This window comes from Spathaspora passalidarum, assembly GCF_000223485.1.
Source record: "Spathaspora passalidarum NRRL Y-27907 unplaced genomic scaffold SPAPAscaffold_3, whole genome shotgun sequence".
Taxonomy (NCBI): Eukaryota; Fungi; Ascomycota; class Pichiomycetes; order Serinales; family Debaryomycetaceae; genus Spathaspora; species Spathaspora passalidarum.
The window spans coordinates 1,000,392-1,016,733 of NW_006767427.1; the positions used below are offsets into that span (position 1 = coordinate 1,000,392).

The following is a 16,342-nucleotide window of genomic DNA, read 5'->3' on the forward strand; positions in this document are numbered from 1 at the left end:
CTCTTTGAGAAACACCTTAAGGAACAATTGCAATTGCTGTTGTGACTTGGGGTCAAGCTTGGGTGATTGGGGATCAAGCAAGTAGTTGCATAGTTGGATGTATGCTTCTAGAAGATGGACCCAAATGACCGGATCCTTGTCAATTAAGGAAGACCGGAGTTTAAATGGCGGGTAATGGGGGATGGGTATATATAATGTTTCTTCTTCAGCCATTTACTAGGATTCCTAAGAGAAGAAAGAAAATGGTCATTTATGAGTCAAATCTTTTTTTCAATAGTAAATAAAGAAAAAGTTGAGACAGAAAATGGTTGCCAAATGAGAAAACACAGCAAAGGTGCAAAGTGCCCACACACCCAACCATTGGTTCATTGATGGTACAAGTAAACTTATAATCTGCTTTAAGTTGTGTAAGAGCAAGTGAAAGCTTGAGTTATCATGTCATCCATATGTGGACTGGGGAGGGAGGAGAGGAGAGGAGAGGAGAGAGAAATATTCCCAAGCCGTAGTTGTTTGTAAAGCAGGAGCAAATTTATTCATACAACAAGTAATCAATGTTGCCTGATAGCATACTACCAAATAACACAGTATCAGAGTTATGCACAGAAGTTCATTCTGTAAAAGAATAAAGCCTTTTAACCATCTCAGGGCTCTTTATTCCTTGTATGCAGTATGCGGAATGACTTTTCCATGGCTCGGAAAACCAGTCAAAATTTAGCTGTACGGAATCAGCGCCGTGGCGCAGTGGAAGCGCGCAGGGCTCATAACCCTGATGTCCCTGGATCGAAACCAGGCGGCGCTATTTTTAACCAATTTTGGACATTTTTTTACAATTCCAAATTGATGGGGGATGTTTCGATCCTTTTTTTTTGCTTATATGTTAACACCATGTAGTTGAATTGTAAAGAAGGTTCTGCTAGCAAGCGCAGATTGTGAAGTTTTTTTTTCTGTTGCAATTTCTGTGCGCGATGAGGGTCGGAGATTAAAACTAATGAACCCGAGAAAATAGTCACGAAGGGAAAAGGCCAATCACATCACCAAACGCAGATGGTGATAGCTCAAGACATATTGATAATGTTCATTAATGAGATGTACATCGAAAAAGAATATTCTAGAAGATTTGCTATGCACTTGCATGCACGAGTTTAGAGACCATTTGGGCAGTGCCCCACGTTTAATAATTCAAATTTGCATCACTCGTAATTTATGCGCAGCCACGTGTTTCGGTTTTGCTCACACGAGCTAAATAAAATTAATTTTTGTTTTGCCCTGCCTGCACATTTTCCATAATTTCCCCCCCTCTCCAACTCCGCTTTAAATGCTCATCTCATTCTTCTTCCTCTTCTCTTATTTTGGAGTTCATTTTATATAGAATTACTATAACAATGGCTATTCAGAAAGAAGTTGACTTGAACGAACCTCTTGATGCTCATGAAGCACCAACCTTATCGAAAACACCCTTGAAACCCGAATTCGCCAAGGCTGCCCTTATATTACATGGAGACACATACAAGCAATTACAAGCTAAGCTTAACCGGTTCATCTTCTGGCATCCAATCGCCATCATCGCCTACTTCTTGTTGATCCCAGCCGCATTGCTCTACAACTTGTGGGATTTTGTCGAAGTGTCTGACTCGGCCTGGGAATTCTTCTTGCTTGGTAAAAAGAACCCCAAGGATTTCATCTATGGTATAATTGCTGCATTCCCCATGGTTGCCGGTATTTTCGCTACTTTTGGCTTAATCACTTATATCATGGGAGACGACATTGGTAATATCACTTCAGCCTTTGTGGCTCAGAAATACTGTGATAAAGTGTTTGGTTTCGATATCAAGAAATTCGCTCAGTTGACTGGTCATGAAACCGACGTTGATTCTATCAAGTTATTGAAGAAGGGATTAAACACCCAGATCATCATGTATCGTGAGTCTCCAATTGCCATCTGCACCGTTGTCGTTGATGAAGAACAACTGACTCCTGAAAGCTTCATTGTCGAAATTACCGGTCTTCATGTCAGAAAAGTGTTTGAAAACGTCGATTTCCACGAATTGTTGATTGAGTGGGCCGTGTTAAGAACAAGAGAGTTGTACGAAGAGTACGCCAAGCAAAAGAAGGTCAAGACGCAAGAAGGAACTATTTTAATCACCACTGATGCTTACTCATTTGACAAGAGATTACAAACTTGCTTATACAATACTAATTTCGGAGTCATGTCCAAAGATGTGGAATTGAATAGATTCAGTGACACTTTAAATAAGCCAAAGGAAATTCTTCATAAATTGTTAGGTGTTTCCAGAGACACTTTTGGTTTGGCCTTGTCTACTGCCAAGGAAGATGAACAAATTGTTCACAACTTGGAAGGCAAGTTCTTGTCCACTGAAGATGAAGTCGTCGACAAGCCACAACCAGTGCCGGCTAACATCAGAAGAAGAAAGAATTAGGCGTATGTATATAAACATTTAATGCAAATTTTCGTTTATTTAAACTATGCTATTTAAGTGTCTTGATAAAGTTTTCAAGATTGTATTCCTCTTCGTACTGTGATTCATCCCACAAATCAGCCAATTCACCAACGGCACCAGCTGCCTTACCTGTAAGTCCACCAGCGAGATCTTCCGCCTTATTTGCGTTTTCATTCTTATCGTCAATCTTCATATTACTGCTTTCATCATCTAGCGATATCTTAGAAGCACCAGCTGCAGACTCATCCACATCGAAAAGATCCAATAATTGATTAGTGTCCATGGATTGCAACCCGGAATTTTGTTGATTGACAATAGTAGACGCGATATTCATCTTGAATTTCTGAAGACCCATAATCTTCTCTTCTAACGTATCCTTGGTAATCAATCGATACACATTCACAACCTTCTTTTGTCCCAATCTATGCGCTCTATCCATAGCTTGCAAATCATTCATGGGGTTCCAATCATGCTCGATAAATATAACCGTATCAGCCCCAGTTAAATTAAGACCCAACCCACCAACTTTTGTAGTCAACAACAAAATATCAATCGAAGGATCTTCATTAAATTTCCTGACTATAGATTGACGATCTCTTGGATCAGTACTACCATCCAATCTCATATAGGTAGCTGAAGGCAAGTACTTTTTCAACAATTCCTTTTCGACAATATCCAACATATCCTTTAATTGACAAAAGATTAATGCACGATGTTCGGAAATGACTCCTTCGGCCGAGATTAATTGATTTTGTTGTTTCAGCTTACTTTTGAAATAATCATGATCTCCAACACCAATCCCACACTCCAATAACAAATTCCTCAATGATAACAATTTTGGAGCATGTTCAATACTTCTCAAGTCGGATTTCTTGGTTTGCAACCAATGAGTTATTTCATTAAACTTGGGATGTTGTGGTGAAAGAACCAAGGCAGGGTGATTACACAACTTTCTCATATATTGCAATGCTTGAAACACATGGGTCTTGACTTCCTTCTCCTGGGATGAAATATCTTCCTTAACCTTCTCCTTTTGCGATTTGGCAAAATCCTTATACAACATCCGTTGCAAATCACTTAATTCACAATAGTAATCCTGGATGATCTTAGGTGGTAAATCAGACAATACATCTTCCTTAAGACGACGCAACATGAACGGTAACACTTGTTTATGCAAAGATTCAAGCGCCAATGCACCGGCTTCTTGTTCCTTGGATGAAGTCTTACTGTTCCTACTGGCAGCAATAGGTTTGGCAAATTTCTCATGGAATACCTTTTCAGTACCCAAGAACCCTGGCATCAAGAAATCAAACAACGACCATAATTCCAAAACGTTGTTTTGAATAGGAGTACCCGATAAAATCAACCTATACTCAGCTCTCACTTTCTTGACAGACTTAGTCAACTTTGAAGCTGCATTCTTGATAATGTGTCCTTCATCCAAGACACAATAATTATAATCTTGGCTAGTAATGTACTCCACATCATTACGACATACATCATAAGAAGTGACCACGACATCCGCAAAAGGTATTTCTTTCCTCAAGGGGATTCTCACTGATGGATTACCAGCATAGATTAACACTTTCATAAATGGAGCATATTGATTGATTTCTTGTTCCCAATGACCAGTCAATGAAGGAGGACAAATAACCAATGATGGCAATCTTCTATATTGAGGAGATTGAGTCTTTTCAAACTTTTCTGCCCGCAAATGATGATCTGAAGATACAATACAAATAGTCTGTAATGTTTTACCTAACCCCATATCATCACACAAAATACCATGCAAATGGTACTTGTTCAAGAACGCAAGCCAATTAACACCCTCTTGTTGATACTTACGCAAGGTAGCCTTGATAGTAACTGGCAAGTCAAATGGCTTAATCTTGGTTGGATCCATCATTTGTTGAATGAAATCACGTTCTCGATCTCTACCCGCCAATAAATCCTCAGGCATATCTTCAGGATCAGGAATACCTGCTTCCAAAGGAACCAACTTAATAATACCGGCAAACGTAGTTGTGGCCAACACTCTGACATCATGATCAGCATCACTCATTCTTCCCAACACTGGAACAATCAAGAAAACAATGTAAGGCAAGATTTCAGGACCCATGGTAGTGGCAATATGGTAAATCGTTTCGATGGCACCTTGTCTATCCTTGACCGACCCGGCATTATTCAACATTGGCAAAACTGATTTCACCAAGAATGTAAAAGTCTTGGCAGGTACAACTGAACAAATAGTGGCCAAACATTTAGCAGTAGAATAACGAAACACAGAATACTCTGAAGTCAACCCGGGTAATAATAATGGTAAGTTGTCTGTGATTTGAGGATAGAGAGACTTGTTCATCTTTGGAAGCAAGGCACGAAGTATACCCAATGCATCTACAATACTTTGTCCCTTTAATTCATCCTTGACTATACTCTCATTCGATGCTTGATTCAACAAGTTTAATGGTTCAATCATGATTTCTTTCAATTTAGGCACGTTTTCAAACAAGGCAGCATCATAAATCTTTAATAACTGTTCTAAAGTCAATAATGCCCCAGTACGTTTGATTCTTGCTTCATGTACTGCTTTTTCATGAGCGGAAATATCAGCGGGGTCAGTCTTGGCTTCTTCCTTCCTTAATGAAAGAATATTGTCTTTAAATACGACATTATGATGGAATTCAGGAACTTCAGAGGTGTCCACACAAAGGAACGCACATAAATTCTTGACAATCTTATCAGCAGCACCTTGCTTACCGGCAACTTTCAACTCCTTGATCAATCTTGCCATAGCCCTGACTGACCTTTTCTGCAACACTGAAGTTTCTTCCAGTTTCACACTTTCCATCAATGATTTAATAACAGGATTAAGCTTTGGTGGGACACCTGATAATGCAAGTACAGCGGAAGCAAAGGCTGCCATGATTGATGTGACTCGTGAATTACTTGCCAGCTTAGCTTCATCAATAGCAATAGTGATCCTGTGTTTAGCATCATCAAGAGCTTGATTAGCGGTCAATCTATAACTAGTACTCAAACTCTTCTTCAATTTAGGAAATATTTCCAGGCATAATTTCTCAGCATTCTCTAACCCAAATGCACCAGGACCAGCATCAGATTCTCCTTGAACAACCACGGGCATTTGTGGGATTTTAGATGGTGCAAGTTTAGCTGTGTTTATGAATACATCAAACAACTGCAAACAAGAAGTTCTCACTGATTTCAAAGTTGGTACCAATTCTCGGAAGTGAGGTAATGTAGATTCAGATTGTAATACATGCAACAACAGTTCTTGGAACATACTCACCACTTGTGGATTCACATCCTGAGATCTATCCTTGACGCTATCGGAGTATTCTTCAATAATGAAAGCCCCTAGTAATCTCGAAGTAGCATGATTGGATGATTTTACATAATGTAACACATTAGTAAAGATTTCAAGTAAAATTTCTTCAGATTCAATGTATGATAATGTATTTCCAAATGCATGCACTGCAGCACATCTTGTTGCAATGAACTTGTCGTAACCAACCAACATAACATCACCTCTATATATAGGAGCATCAATATTAACCTTAAGATCCTCAATAGGTATATCAGTCTTTGGTTCTTCTGGCTTTCTCTTACGTCCTCGTTTATCTTCGTCATCCCATGATCCAAGCAGTTGTCCTGAAGGTCTTTTGATTAAGGCCGTGTTCATTTGATAGTTGTGACGCGAAATACCAATTGGTGTCATGGTTAATGTCAAAAGCGGTTGTGATTGACTCAAGAAAATACTTCCGATATCCAAGTCCATATTTTTCATTTCGAGTAATATCTTGTCGTAAACTTCTGCAGATAAAGTCAACACATCATTATTCTGTTCCACTAATAAATTTTGAAAAATTAATCGCAACGTCTTGGCATCAATCCATCTCTTTGTAGTTGGATCATCGAGGGATAAAAATTCAAGAATAGTTCTTAACACAGCTTTTCTAACATTGGTAATGGAATGCCTCAAGAACGGAAATAATCTAGGAACCAACGTCTCAAACGAGTTTGATGAATCATCGGCAGCGCCTTGTTGCATAATTTCAATAACTTCATGATGGCTACATAATTTCGCCAATAAATCCATGACTGAACCAATAGAAGCAGATAAATCGTCTCTTAAATTAACCAAACAGTCCCAAATAACATTCAATAAAGTAGAAACCAAATTTGTCCTGGTAGTGACAAACTCCGATGCAATTGGTGTTAATGTTAATGCAGCTACTGATTGAACATCGTCATCATCACTTTCCCGTAATCCATGAAGAACCATATTCACTACACTATCCAAAATACCAGGATTCTTAACAAGGATATCAGTTCTTACACTGACAAGATAACGTACTCCCAACATTCCACCATGTTTGGCTTCCCAACATCTTGGAACTAAATCTGGTTGCAATACCAATGTGTTTAAACAGTCAAATGTTTTTATTACCGTTTCATCATCCAAGTGAATTAATAAAGCGGCTAATGTTTGGGCACCAGATTCTCGTACAGGAGCAACAACTGTATCGGAAACGTAATCCCCAAACCTATCAAGACAAAGTAATATACATAATCTCACAGCAAGGTCTTCCAAAGTAGCAGAATTATTGTGATCATTCTCAGCTTTTGAACGTTTCGAAACCCTTCCTGCTCCCTGCCCATGCTTTCTGACTAATTCTCTTAATCCTAGACAGGCACCATGTCTTATTTCCCACCTATCATCGAACAAATCAGCAAGTAATAATTCGTATACACCTTGGAATTGCCAAATTAAACCAGCAACCTTGTTGTGTAATGATAAAAGTGGTGATAACTCAGGAGCAGCTTTAGTTTCCACCACAAGTTTTTCGCCACCTTGTTGGGATGTAACATCGAATTGTGGTGTTGAAGCTGGTGGGGTTTCATTACCCAGGGAATCCACATCCATGTCGGTTTCTCCATTTTCAATCATTTGGCGAGATAATGAACTTTGAGAAATATCTACCGTTTTAACTCTATTAGCGTTTGATTTAGCATTAACTTTTGCTCTTCTCTTTTGCATGGCCTTTAATCTTGCGCTAGAAATGGGTTTGGAAGGAGCAGGGGTTGTAGATGGGGTAGGTTGAGCAGAGCCAGATGGTGTATTTGCAATTGAAGGGGTTGATGATGAAATTTGCTGGTCTTGCTCTTCTTTGGTTTCTTGTTTGATTTCTTGCTCTTCTTGTTTGATAACGTTAAGCCTGTGTCGTTTTATTTTGGCCATTAAAGATGTGTCATCGTCACTAGTGGTGCCATTTCCGTTGGTGGCTTCAGGTTCATCATCATTTGATTTAGCAGCTAACAATCGATTGCCGCTTTTGATTAATTCGTGTAAATTGAACGCACTAAAGGTGACCAAGTTGGATAGATTGTCTTCCAATTTCTTCAACTCTTCATCTTGTTCTAGTTTTATCTTGACTTCTTCCTCTTCCTGTTTGATTTCAGGAATCTCTTCCTCTTTTATGACAGCTTCTTCTTGCTTAATAGGAACGTCTTCTTCCTGGTTGTTCTCTGTTTCTTCCGTTTTCACCTCCGCATTAGGATTCCATAAACCAGCATTATTTACAATACCACCAAAAGCCCTGGCAGCACTGATTCTTGTCTCCCATTTGGGTGATTTCAAATACGGGTAGACTCTTCCTAGCAAGCTGATAATGTCTTCAGGGTGAGCCTTGGCTAAGTCCGACAATTGATCAGCGGCGGTGTTTCTGATAAACGGAGTAGACCCCGTTTCTAGTAATACCACTAACCTGTCTAATCGAGACATATATTGTGATGTGTGGCTATATTAAAATGATTAAGTTATTATTTTTTGGGCTGTGCTGATGGTACTCATTTACACAGTGTATCCAATCAATTAATCCAACGTAATTGCAAGATTTGAAATGAATATTGGTCGTGATTGAATCGATAATGACGCTCTCTCGTAAATGCAAGGTATATATAGATCCGGCGTTTACGGCTTGTGAGTGATGTTGTCAAAGTGGCTGTAAAAAGTTGGGACAGCCAAAAGTCGTGCACTTCTAACAAGTTAAATTTGGAATTAAAAAAAAAAAAAATTCCAGAGAGAAATTTGGATCACTATTTATATCAATTGCAAAATTAGTGAGTGGCAGAAAAAAACATCGATTTTTTGTGAAACCTAAATTTCATATTTAGCAAGTGAGTGACTGATAGTCAGTTAGCTTATCCTCGTCTAGCTGGAATAAACCTATTAATCTTATTTCAGAGGAACGCTCAATCATTGCATATTGTTTAGACATGGAATAGACAGTGGTTGCCTGGTCCACACCGCGACAAAGCCCCATCTCATCGTCAGCTCACCGACACGTCCTACTTTACAATTGTAATTACCAACTAGATATCAGCGTGTATCTCAGATTCACCAATTTAACTCTTGTAGATTGCAAATACAGGAACTCTTTGATGTATTGATAATTGATCGACATCTAATCAGTGTACTCCTGTTTGTGTCAACCTAAATAGCTGCAATATCATTCGATGCTGTCACGTATGGCCGGGTAACACATTCTGTTTGATACTATCAAATCAAATTTTTTTTTTTTGTCCAAGGTTCAATTTCATTTTTTCTTTTTTCTCCTTTTCAACTTAAGCTAATTAGCAAAGTACAATTATAATATTACATAACCTAACTAAGTGAATTTCAGTTCCCTCAAAGATCTAACTTCCTTCTTCTTTGCATCCACATCGTCTCTTGATGCATTATAACTAACATTGGTGTCTTGGTTCATTGGATTCTCTGGTGACTTTTGGAATTCCTTGAATAGTAAATGTTTAATTTGTTGTAATCTTAATCCAGGATTTTCTTTTCTCAACTCTGGAAGTCTCTTGTCTTCATACGCAGCAAATGCAGCCTTGACACGTCTTTCTGGATGACGGTCAATATCCTTATTCGCAACACCACCCTCTCTACCAGTCAATGCCAAAGCTTCAAGGGCACTTTCAATACCACTAGCACTCAATTCAGGAATATCCTTGTTAAAATCAAGGAAATCATCAATCTTACCAGTTCTCTTGGATGCGGTCTTGGCAGCACCTCTATCCTTACCCTTAGGCTTAGAAGGCATGCTTGCTTCTTCGGCTTGTAATAATGCATCACGTTCGGCTTTTTTACGGGCAGCTTCTTCCTTTTTGAATTGGGCTTCTTGCTGCTTCTTGTTGCCTCCCTTGGCACCTTGATCCCATAATGCTGCTTCCTCTGCTTCAGCGGCAGCAAACACTTCTTGTTTTTTCTTGTTAGCTTGTTCGGCTTTTCTGGCTTGTCCAGCTGCCTTCTTACTGTTTTCTCCTCCTTTCTTAGCCATTGTCGATGTGTGGGTTTATATATGTATGCAAAAACTGGTGTAGCTGTTGAACGGGTGGGTGAACAATTATTATTTTTTTTTTTGTTTGCCGTTGTTCGGACTAAGGATGCAAATTCTAAAATGCCACACGATGTGTAATTCAAGAACTAAACTTACAAGTTAAACTAACTAGAAGACAACTACATGTGGTATGAGCTGTAAATGTATATTTATCTTCTCCTAGCTCTACTAAGGGGGTAAATACTAAAACTTGTTACCTGAAGCATTTGGTTTAAAGGCAACTCTCCCAGTAAGTTTACCGTGTTCCAAATCAAGAATGGCCTGAGGTAAAGTCTCAAAATCAACCACAGTAACTTTAGGTTTAATCAATCCGCGTGAGACCCATTCCATGCATTCAAGTTGTTCGGCAGAAGTACCACCAAAATTAAAGATAATTTCAATTTCACGACGCGCCAACAAATAGTTAGGAATGAACAATTTGGATTGACCTAACCCAACCATGACTATCTTCCCTCTTCTCTTGATGTACTTGTCGGAATTGTTGAATGTTACTTGTGCACCGACAAAATCAAACACAATATCAAATGAATATGGATCATGGTGAGATTTGGAGATATCAAGGTGGAACTCATGAGCACCAAATTCTCTAGCAATTTTCTCAGTGGCAGGTTTGGTATCAGTGGCAACAATGTACCCTGGGTAATTTTTCAAGATTTGAATACCGTTAAGACCTAAACCACCACAACCTTGAACCAAGATTTTAGTGGTAGGTTGAAGCAAATGTTTCACCTTTTGGATAGCATGGTAAGGAGTTAATACCGAATCGGTAGTGACTGCAGCCACTTCGTAACTGACATTATCTGGAATTGGCAATAAAGTTCTCAAATTCCTAACCAACAAGTATTGCTGGAATCCACCATCTTCATTCAAACCATAGGCTTGCAGACTTTCTTCACAACTTGCATCATGTCCTTCACGACAAGCATGGCATGCACCACAAGCAATTCCGATCTGCATAGCGAATCGACCACCGCGCTTATAAACTGGATGGTCAACTAAGCCCGCGCCGACTTCAGCGATAGATCCAGCGATTTCATGACCCATTACGAACTTGTCGGCAACAGGTTGGTTGCTTTCCATTGGTTTTCCAGCAATTAATAAGTGAGGGTCAGAAAGACATAATCCAGCGGCTTCGATCTTGAGAAGGATTTCATTGGATTTAGGGGTAGGGATTGGATGATTGGTGAATTTTTGGAGTTGGTGGGAACCTAATTGGAATCCGTAAGCTGTTTGAGTTTTCATTTTGGGGGGGTGTACTTTATAATTAATTGAAAATGATACGTGGATGGATACGTTAAAGGGAGGTCTACGGTGATATTTATATTTTTCAATTTTGTGGGGGATAATGTGGAGGGGTCGGTCGGTACGCGGAAATGGAAAAACAATTTTTTTTTAAAGAGGGGGGCTAGAATTCTGTCAAACCCGAGGGAATAATTAGTTGGTTGCAAACAATAGACATGTATGATTGCGCCTGACTCACTTAGTATCTGAGCTATCGGAAGCTATGTAAGTATAAAAAGTTAGCCTACAGTTAATTAACAGACATCAAAACGTTAAATAAAAAGATACAAACAATCCAACTATACAGTTCAACAATTGTTTTCATGAAGTGAAATATTTTTTATGATATGAGTGATAAAGCAAAGAACAACAAACAAATAACTTATTCAGTCTTTTGTCTCTTGGCATCTTGTTCTTCAGCTGACTCACCATTGGTTTGTTCAGCATGGAAATCCTTAATTATGGAGTCAACATCATCGATATTCAATTGTCTAACATCACCCAAAAGTTTAATCTTAGCTGTGACTTCCTTACATTGATCATCAGTCAAATGCAAATTCAATTGATCAACTCTAGATTTAATGGCATTCCACCCAGTCAACCTGTTGGCAAAATGGATATATCTAGTTAAACCGAAATCACTTGGATTCAAGATTTCATAAGTGGATGGGTTAGCAAGAATAGCCTTGGCGTGAATACCAGCCTTGTGGGTAAAAGCACAGAACCCAGTGATTGGGTTGTTGAATGGAATGTTAACTTGAACAGCATCAGCCACCAAGTTTTCCAAATCTCTCAACTTGTGTAATTTATATTTAGACAAGACATAATCACGATCAGCAGTGATCATTCTGGCCATAAGGGCACCCAATGGGGTGATACCATTACGTTCACCAATTCCCAATACGGAAACATCAATCAATTTAGCACCGGCTTCTAAAGCAGTATAAGCATTGGCAATGGCACAACCAGTATCATTATGGAAATGACATTCGATATCACAAGAAACAACCGACTTTAAGGTCTTGACTAATTCATAAACTTGTCTTGGGTTAGCACAACCGACAGTATCAGCAATACCAACTCTGTTGACACCAATCTTGTCGACTGTTCTGTAAATGTTTAACAAGTCAACAATATCAGATCTAAAGGAGTCTTCAGAAGAAAATCTGATTTCAATACCCTTGGATTTGACAAATTCAATGACTTCAATGGCACTTTGAGCAATATAGTTCATATCTTTACCATGGGAGAATTTTCTCAAGAATTGAGAAGTACCAATAACAACATCAACCCCGTCAACACCGGTCTCTACCGCGACTCTAGCATCGTCCATGTGACATCTGATGTGGGTCAAGATCTTAGCCTTTAAACCTAATTTACAAATGGCTTCACAATCACGACGGGATTGTTCAGAAGCAACAGGGGAAGTCAATTCAATGTAATCAACCCCGAAATCATCCAAAGCCTTGGCAATTTCAATCTTCTTTTCAGTGGTGAAGAAGGCATTGGCGAATTGTTCACCTTCTCTCAAAGTGGATTCGATAACTTCGAATTTGTTTACGTTGGATAAGAAATCAGCAGGGTGAGGACCGTATGGATTAGATTGTACTGACATTTTAAAATTATATGATTAAGTAACTGAATAGTGAAAAAGAGGAAATGGAAAAGAGGAAATAAAAAACTGAAATATGAAAGTGAAAAATGAGATGGCTTTTATACGGGAGACTGGAAAAATTATTGGTGTGAAAAATTTTGAATCCTGAACAATGGAGAGTATACCATCAAAGATTTCTTCCCAACTAAGAAATAAGAAATGACTAACAAGTAATTCACTTTTATAGTTTTATCGCGGCAAAACCATTTTGTTACACAAAAGCACGCTAATTTTATTTTCTTACAAGATTAAACTTTTGCGGAAAAATGACTCATCGAACTTTTCTATATAACCACCTGAAAATGCCTTGATTAATTTCTTCTCCAGAAAATTATTACACGTCATCCACCTCTCACATTAGTCATATATTAAGTGACTAACATTATGCGTGAATATGTCAGCTGATTACTAGCTTCACTCATGTTATGTCTAACTTACTTACTATGTCTGTTTCAGGACCTTCCGGAGCAACGGTATACTGCATATAATACTCCGCTATTGATAAGGCTCTCCGGTAATTTTTAATGACTCATACGAAAAATTGTATGGGAACACTGCACGTGATCAGAGTCACCTGAATTGTGGCACGCTCTTTCTTCTGCACTGTTTATATCATTTGACATATCGTGTGTCCAAGGTGACTTTCAATATTACAACAATTAATAGAGTAACCTTGACTACAGCTTTTATCTCTGACTTACTAAATACGGAAGTATTTGGTCAAGACGTAATTATAAGAGTAATAATATAAAATAGAAATCTATCAGTGAAAACTTTTCACTGTACACTTTGGCCCTCGAGGTTGAGCAGTATCTGTTAAGGAAGAGGGTGGTAGAATCTTATGTTCAGCACTATTGTTTAATAATCACATGGACTATTACCTACACATATAAACCAAATTAAGCAGATATTGCAAATGCATATTTACCAAACTTTCAAGAGTTTAGGGAGGTTTAGAGGCAGTGTTGCAAACCATCAACAACTATTTTGACAGTTAATTCCCACTTTTTTAACGTTTCATTTGTATTCCCCAACAGGGCTACATTGCATTTTAAAGAGTTAGGAACAGCAATATAGAAATGAGGTCATAACTCGTAGATTATATAAAAAAAGGTCAAACAAAACTAACCAGAGAAATTCAAGAATGGGCCGATATACCAGATAGTACTAACCCCAAAAAGTATGTTCCCCAAATAGTGAGCTTTTGTTTTTGTAACAATATGCCTTTCTCCCATTTCAACTGGTCAAGTCCTAGGTGGGGGGGAGTGTACCGAAAGTTCAAGATTATACCAAGAGATTGCCCTTCATAGCTTTAAAAATAGTATTGAATTGGAGTATGGCGCATGATCTTGTAGCCATGTTTTTTGATGGTTATGAAATATTTTGTTCCTACATTATTGCTGCTAATTGTTCAATTTTTTTTTGGCATGGGTGCAAATGAGCCCTAGGATAAATGCACAGGATAAGGAGTGAGATATGGAAATGGAAATGGGAGGGGGTGTTTCTGAAACATTTCAAACATTATAAATGCGGTAGCAATTTCCCATACAGAGAATATCCATTTGTGGAAACAACCAACTAAAGAAAAGATGATATCGCTTATTTTTTTCTTTTCAATTTTATTGACAAGTGTTTTAACCAAAGAAATTTCTGGTGTTTTCACGTCTTTCGAGTCCTTAGTGTGGGAGCCGGGAGCTTATTTTGCATTTTCTTCTCCTGCCACCCCTTCTTGGATGGTAACAATGGGTTGGGAAATTGACGGATCCACCATGAGTGCTGGAGATACTTTCACTTTAACTATGCCATGTGTATTCAAGTTTACCTCCGATGCTAAACATGTTGATTTGAACGCAACGCACTCAATCACCGGCGCAACAACCACCTTTGCTACCTGTTATTTCAATCCAGGGGAACTTCTTGTTACGTACTCTGAATTATTGTGTGTTTTACTGGATGAGGTTGACTCTGAGACGAAAGCATATGGCGCTATCACTATTCCAGTTACTTTTAATAATGGAAGAGGAGCAAGTGATACAGACTTGGAATGTGCAGCTATGTTTCATTCTGGAACCACCACGGTTTCATTCAGAGACGGAGATAATATTCTTTCTATTGATGTTGAATTTGAAAAGGGGTGTGAATATCTAAATCCATTGTTACGCCATAATCGGATATCACTTTTATTCGATAATAGCCAACTAGTTATATTCGCTGCGGAATGTCCTGATGGTTATGACTCGGGAACTCTTGGAATACAACTTGTGTATGAAGAGCACACAATTAATTGCAATTATGCGAGAGCTGCTATAACCAATGAATTAAATGATTGGTGTTGTGCTAAGTCTATTGCTCCATTTACATTTACAACAATTTGTAACCAAAGCACTTTCATTGTTGAATATGAAAATATTCCAGCAGGTTACAGGCCCTTCCTTGACATCCTTGTACGAGCACCTCCTCCCGAGAAAATGAACATGACCTACATAGAGACGCACTACTGTTCCGGTCTGTCTGAACTAATTGACAATACATATCTTGAATACTGGGGGTCATATATAAACAAAAATCCTTGGTCCGATGGTCGTGAAATTGTTCTCACTACTAGAACTTATACGGGGAAATATACCACAGTAACCACTCTAAGCTTTGATACATCCCTTGACAAAACCAAAACTATTGTTGTTGAAGTTCCAATTCCAACTACAACTATTACTACGACATACGGTGGGAAAGTCACCACAAGAACTACAAAGACAGTGGAACCTGGAGAAACCGCTACTGTTATTGAATTACGTCCGATAGAAACTTATTTTGAAACAAGAACTTGGACGGGAACATTCACCCAGCTGACTACGTTACCATATGATATTGACATTGATAAAACTGTGACCGTGCTTGTTGATATTCCTATTCCAACTGTGACACTGACCACTACCTATGATGGTACCACGACTTCGTACACTACTGTAACTGCAGACATTGGTGAGACAGCCACTGTAATCGAATTCCACCCACCACATACTGCTACTGAAACCAGAACATGGACAGGAAGTTTTACTCAAACGACCACGTTACCATATGATCCTGAAAATATTGAAACTATCACAGTTGTTGTAGAAGTTCCTATTCCAACTGTAACACTGAGTACAACTTACGATGGATCCACAATTTCGTATACTACTGTGACAGCTGAACCTGGTGAGACAGCCACTGTTATTGAGTTCCATCCTGGTGTTGACACTGGTGGACCTGTTGAGACAGGAGAACCCGGAGGTCATTCTCTTGATACTGTTACTGAAACCAGAACTTGGATAGGTAGTTTTACCCAGACGACTACGTTACCTTATGATCCTGAAATTGACGAAACTATTAGTATCATTGTCGAAGTACCTATCCCTACAGTAACACTGACCACAACTTATGATGGCTCTACCGTTTCGTATACTACTGTGACAGCTGAACCTGGAGAGACTGCTACTGTTATTGAGTACCATCCTGGTGGTGGTACAGGTGAACCTGTTGAGACA

At 38.7% G+C, this 16,342-nt stretch overlaps 6 protein-coding genes across 6 annotated transcripts; 2 read left to right on the forward strand and 4 right to left on the reverse strand. All coding sequences in view use genetic code 12, as the record gives it.

Annotated features, from left to right (window-relative positions):
* Positions 1-1,382: 1,382 nt before the first annotated feature.
* PHO86 (Pho86p) lies at positions 1,383-2,438 on the forward strand (the record flags this gene model as incomplete). Its single annotated transcript, XM_007374594.1, has 1 exon — positions 1,383-2,438. The coding sequence occupies one exon, from the start codon at positions 1,383-1,385 to the stop codon at positions 2,436-2,438; it is 1,056 nt and encodes a 351-aa protein (XP_007374656.1).
* Positions 2,439-2,487: 49 nt separating this feature from the next.
* On the reverse strand, positions 2,488-8,262 carry SPAPADRAFT_137527 (DNA-binding ATPase; the record flags this gene model as incomplete). The annotated part of the gene is made up of 1 exon (XM_007374595.1): positions 2,488-8,262. One exon carries the CDS (start codon positions 8,260-8,262, stop codon positions 2,488-2,490), a length of 5,775 nt encoding a protein of 1,924 aa, XP_007374657.1.
* A 527-nt stretch (positions 8,263-8,789) lies between these two features.
* On the reverse strand, positions 8,790-9,865 carry SPAPADRAFT_60449 (uncharacterized protein; the record flags this gene model as incomplete). Its single annotated transcript, XM_007374596.1, has 1 exon — positions 8,790-9,865. The coding sequence occupies one exon, from the start codon at positions 9,818-9,820 to the stop codon at positions 9,149-9,151; it is 672 nt and encodes a 223-aa protein (XP_007374658.1).
* Positions 9,866-9,990: 125 nt separating this feature from the next.
* On the reverse strand, positions 9,991-11,190 carry SPAPADRAFT_60450 (zinc-binding dehydrogenase; the record flags this gene model as incomplete). Its single annotated transcript, XM_007374597.1, has 1 exon — positions 9,991-11,190. One exon carries the CDS (start codon positions 11,120-11,122, stop codon positions 10,064-10,066), a length of 1,059 nt encoding a protein of 352 aa, XP_007374659.1.
* Positions 11,191-11,543: 353 nt separating this feature from the next.
* Positions 11,544-12,776, reverse strand: LYS22 (Lys22p; the record flags this gene model as incomplete). Its single annotated transcript, XM_007374598.1, has 1 exon — positions 11,544-12,776. One exon carries the CDS (start codon positions 12,774-12,776, stop codon positions 11,544-11,546), a length of 1,233 nt encoding a protein of 410 aa, XP_007374660.1.
* A 1,808-nt stretch (positions 12,777-14,584) lies between these two features.
* SPAPADRAFT_55077 (uncharacterized protein) lies at positions 14,585-15,681 on the forward strand (the record flags this gene model as incomplete). The annotated part of the gene is made up of 2 exons (XM_007374599.1): positions 14,585-15,608; positions 15,662-15,681. The coding sequence occupies 2 exons, from the start codon at positions 14,585-14,587 to the stop codon at positions 15,679-15,681; spliced, it is 1,044 nt and encodes a 347-aa protein (XP_007374661.1).
* Between the last annotated feature and the right edge of the window lie 661 nt (positions 15,682-16,342).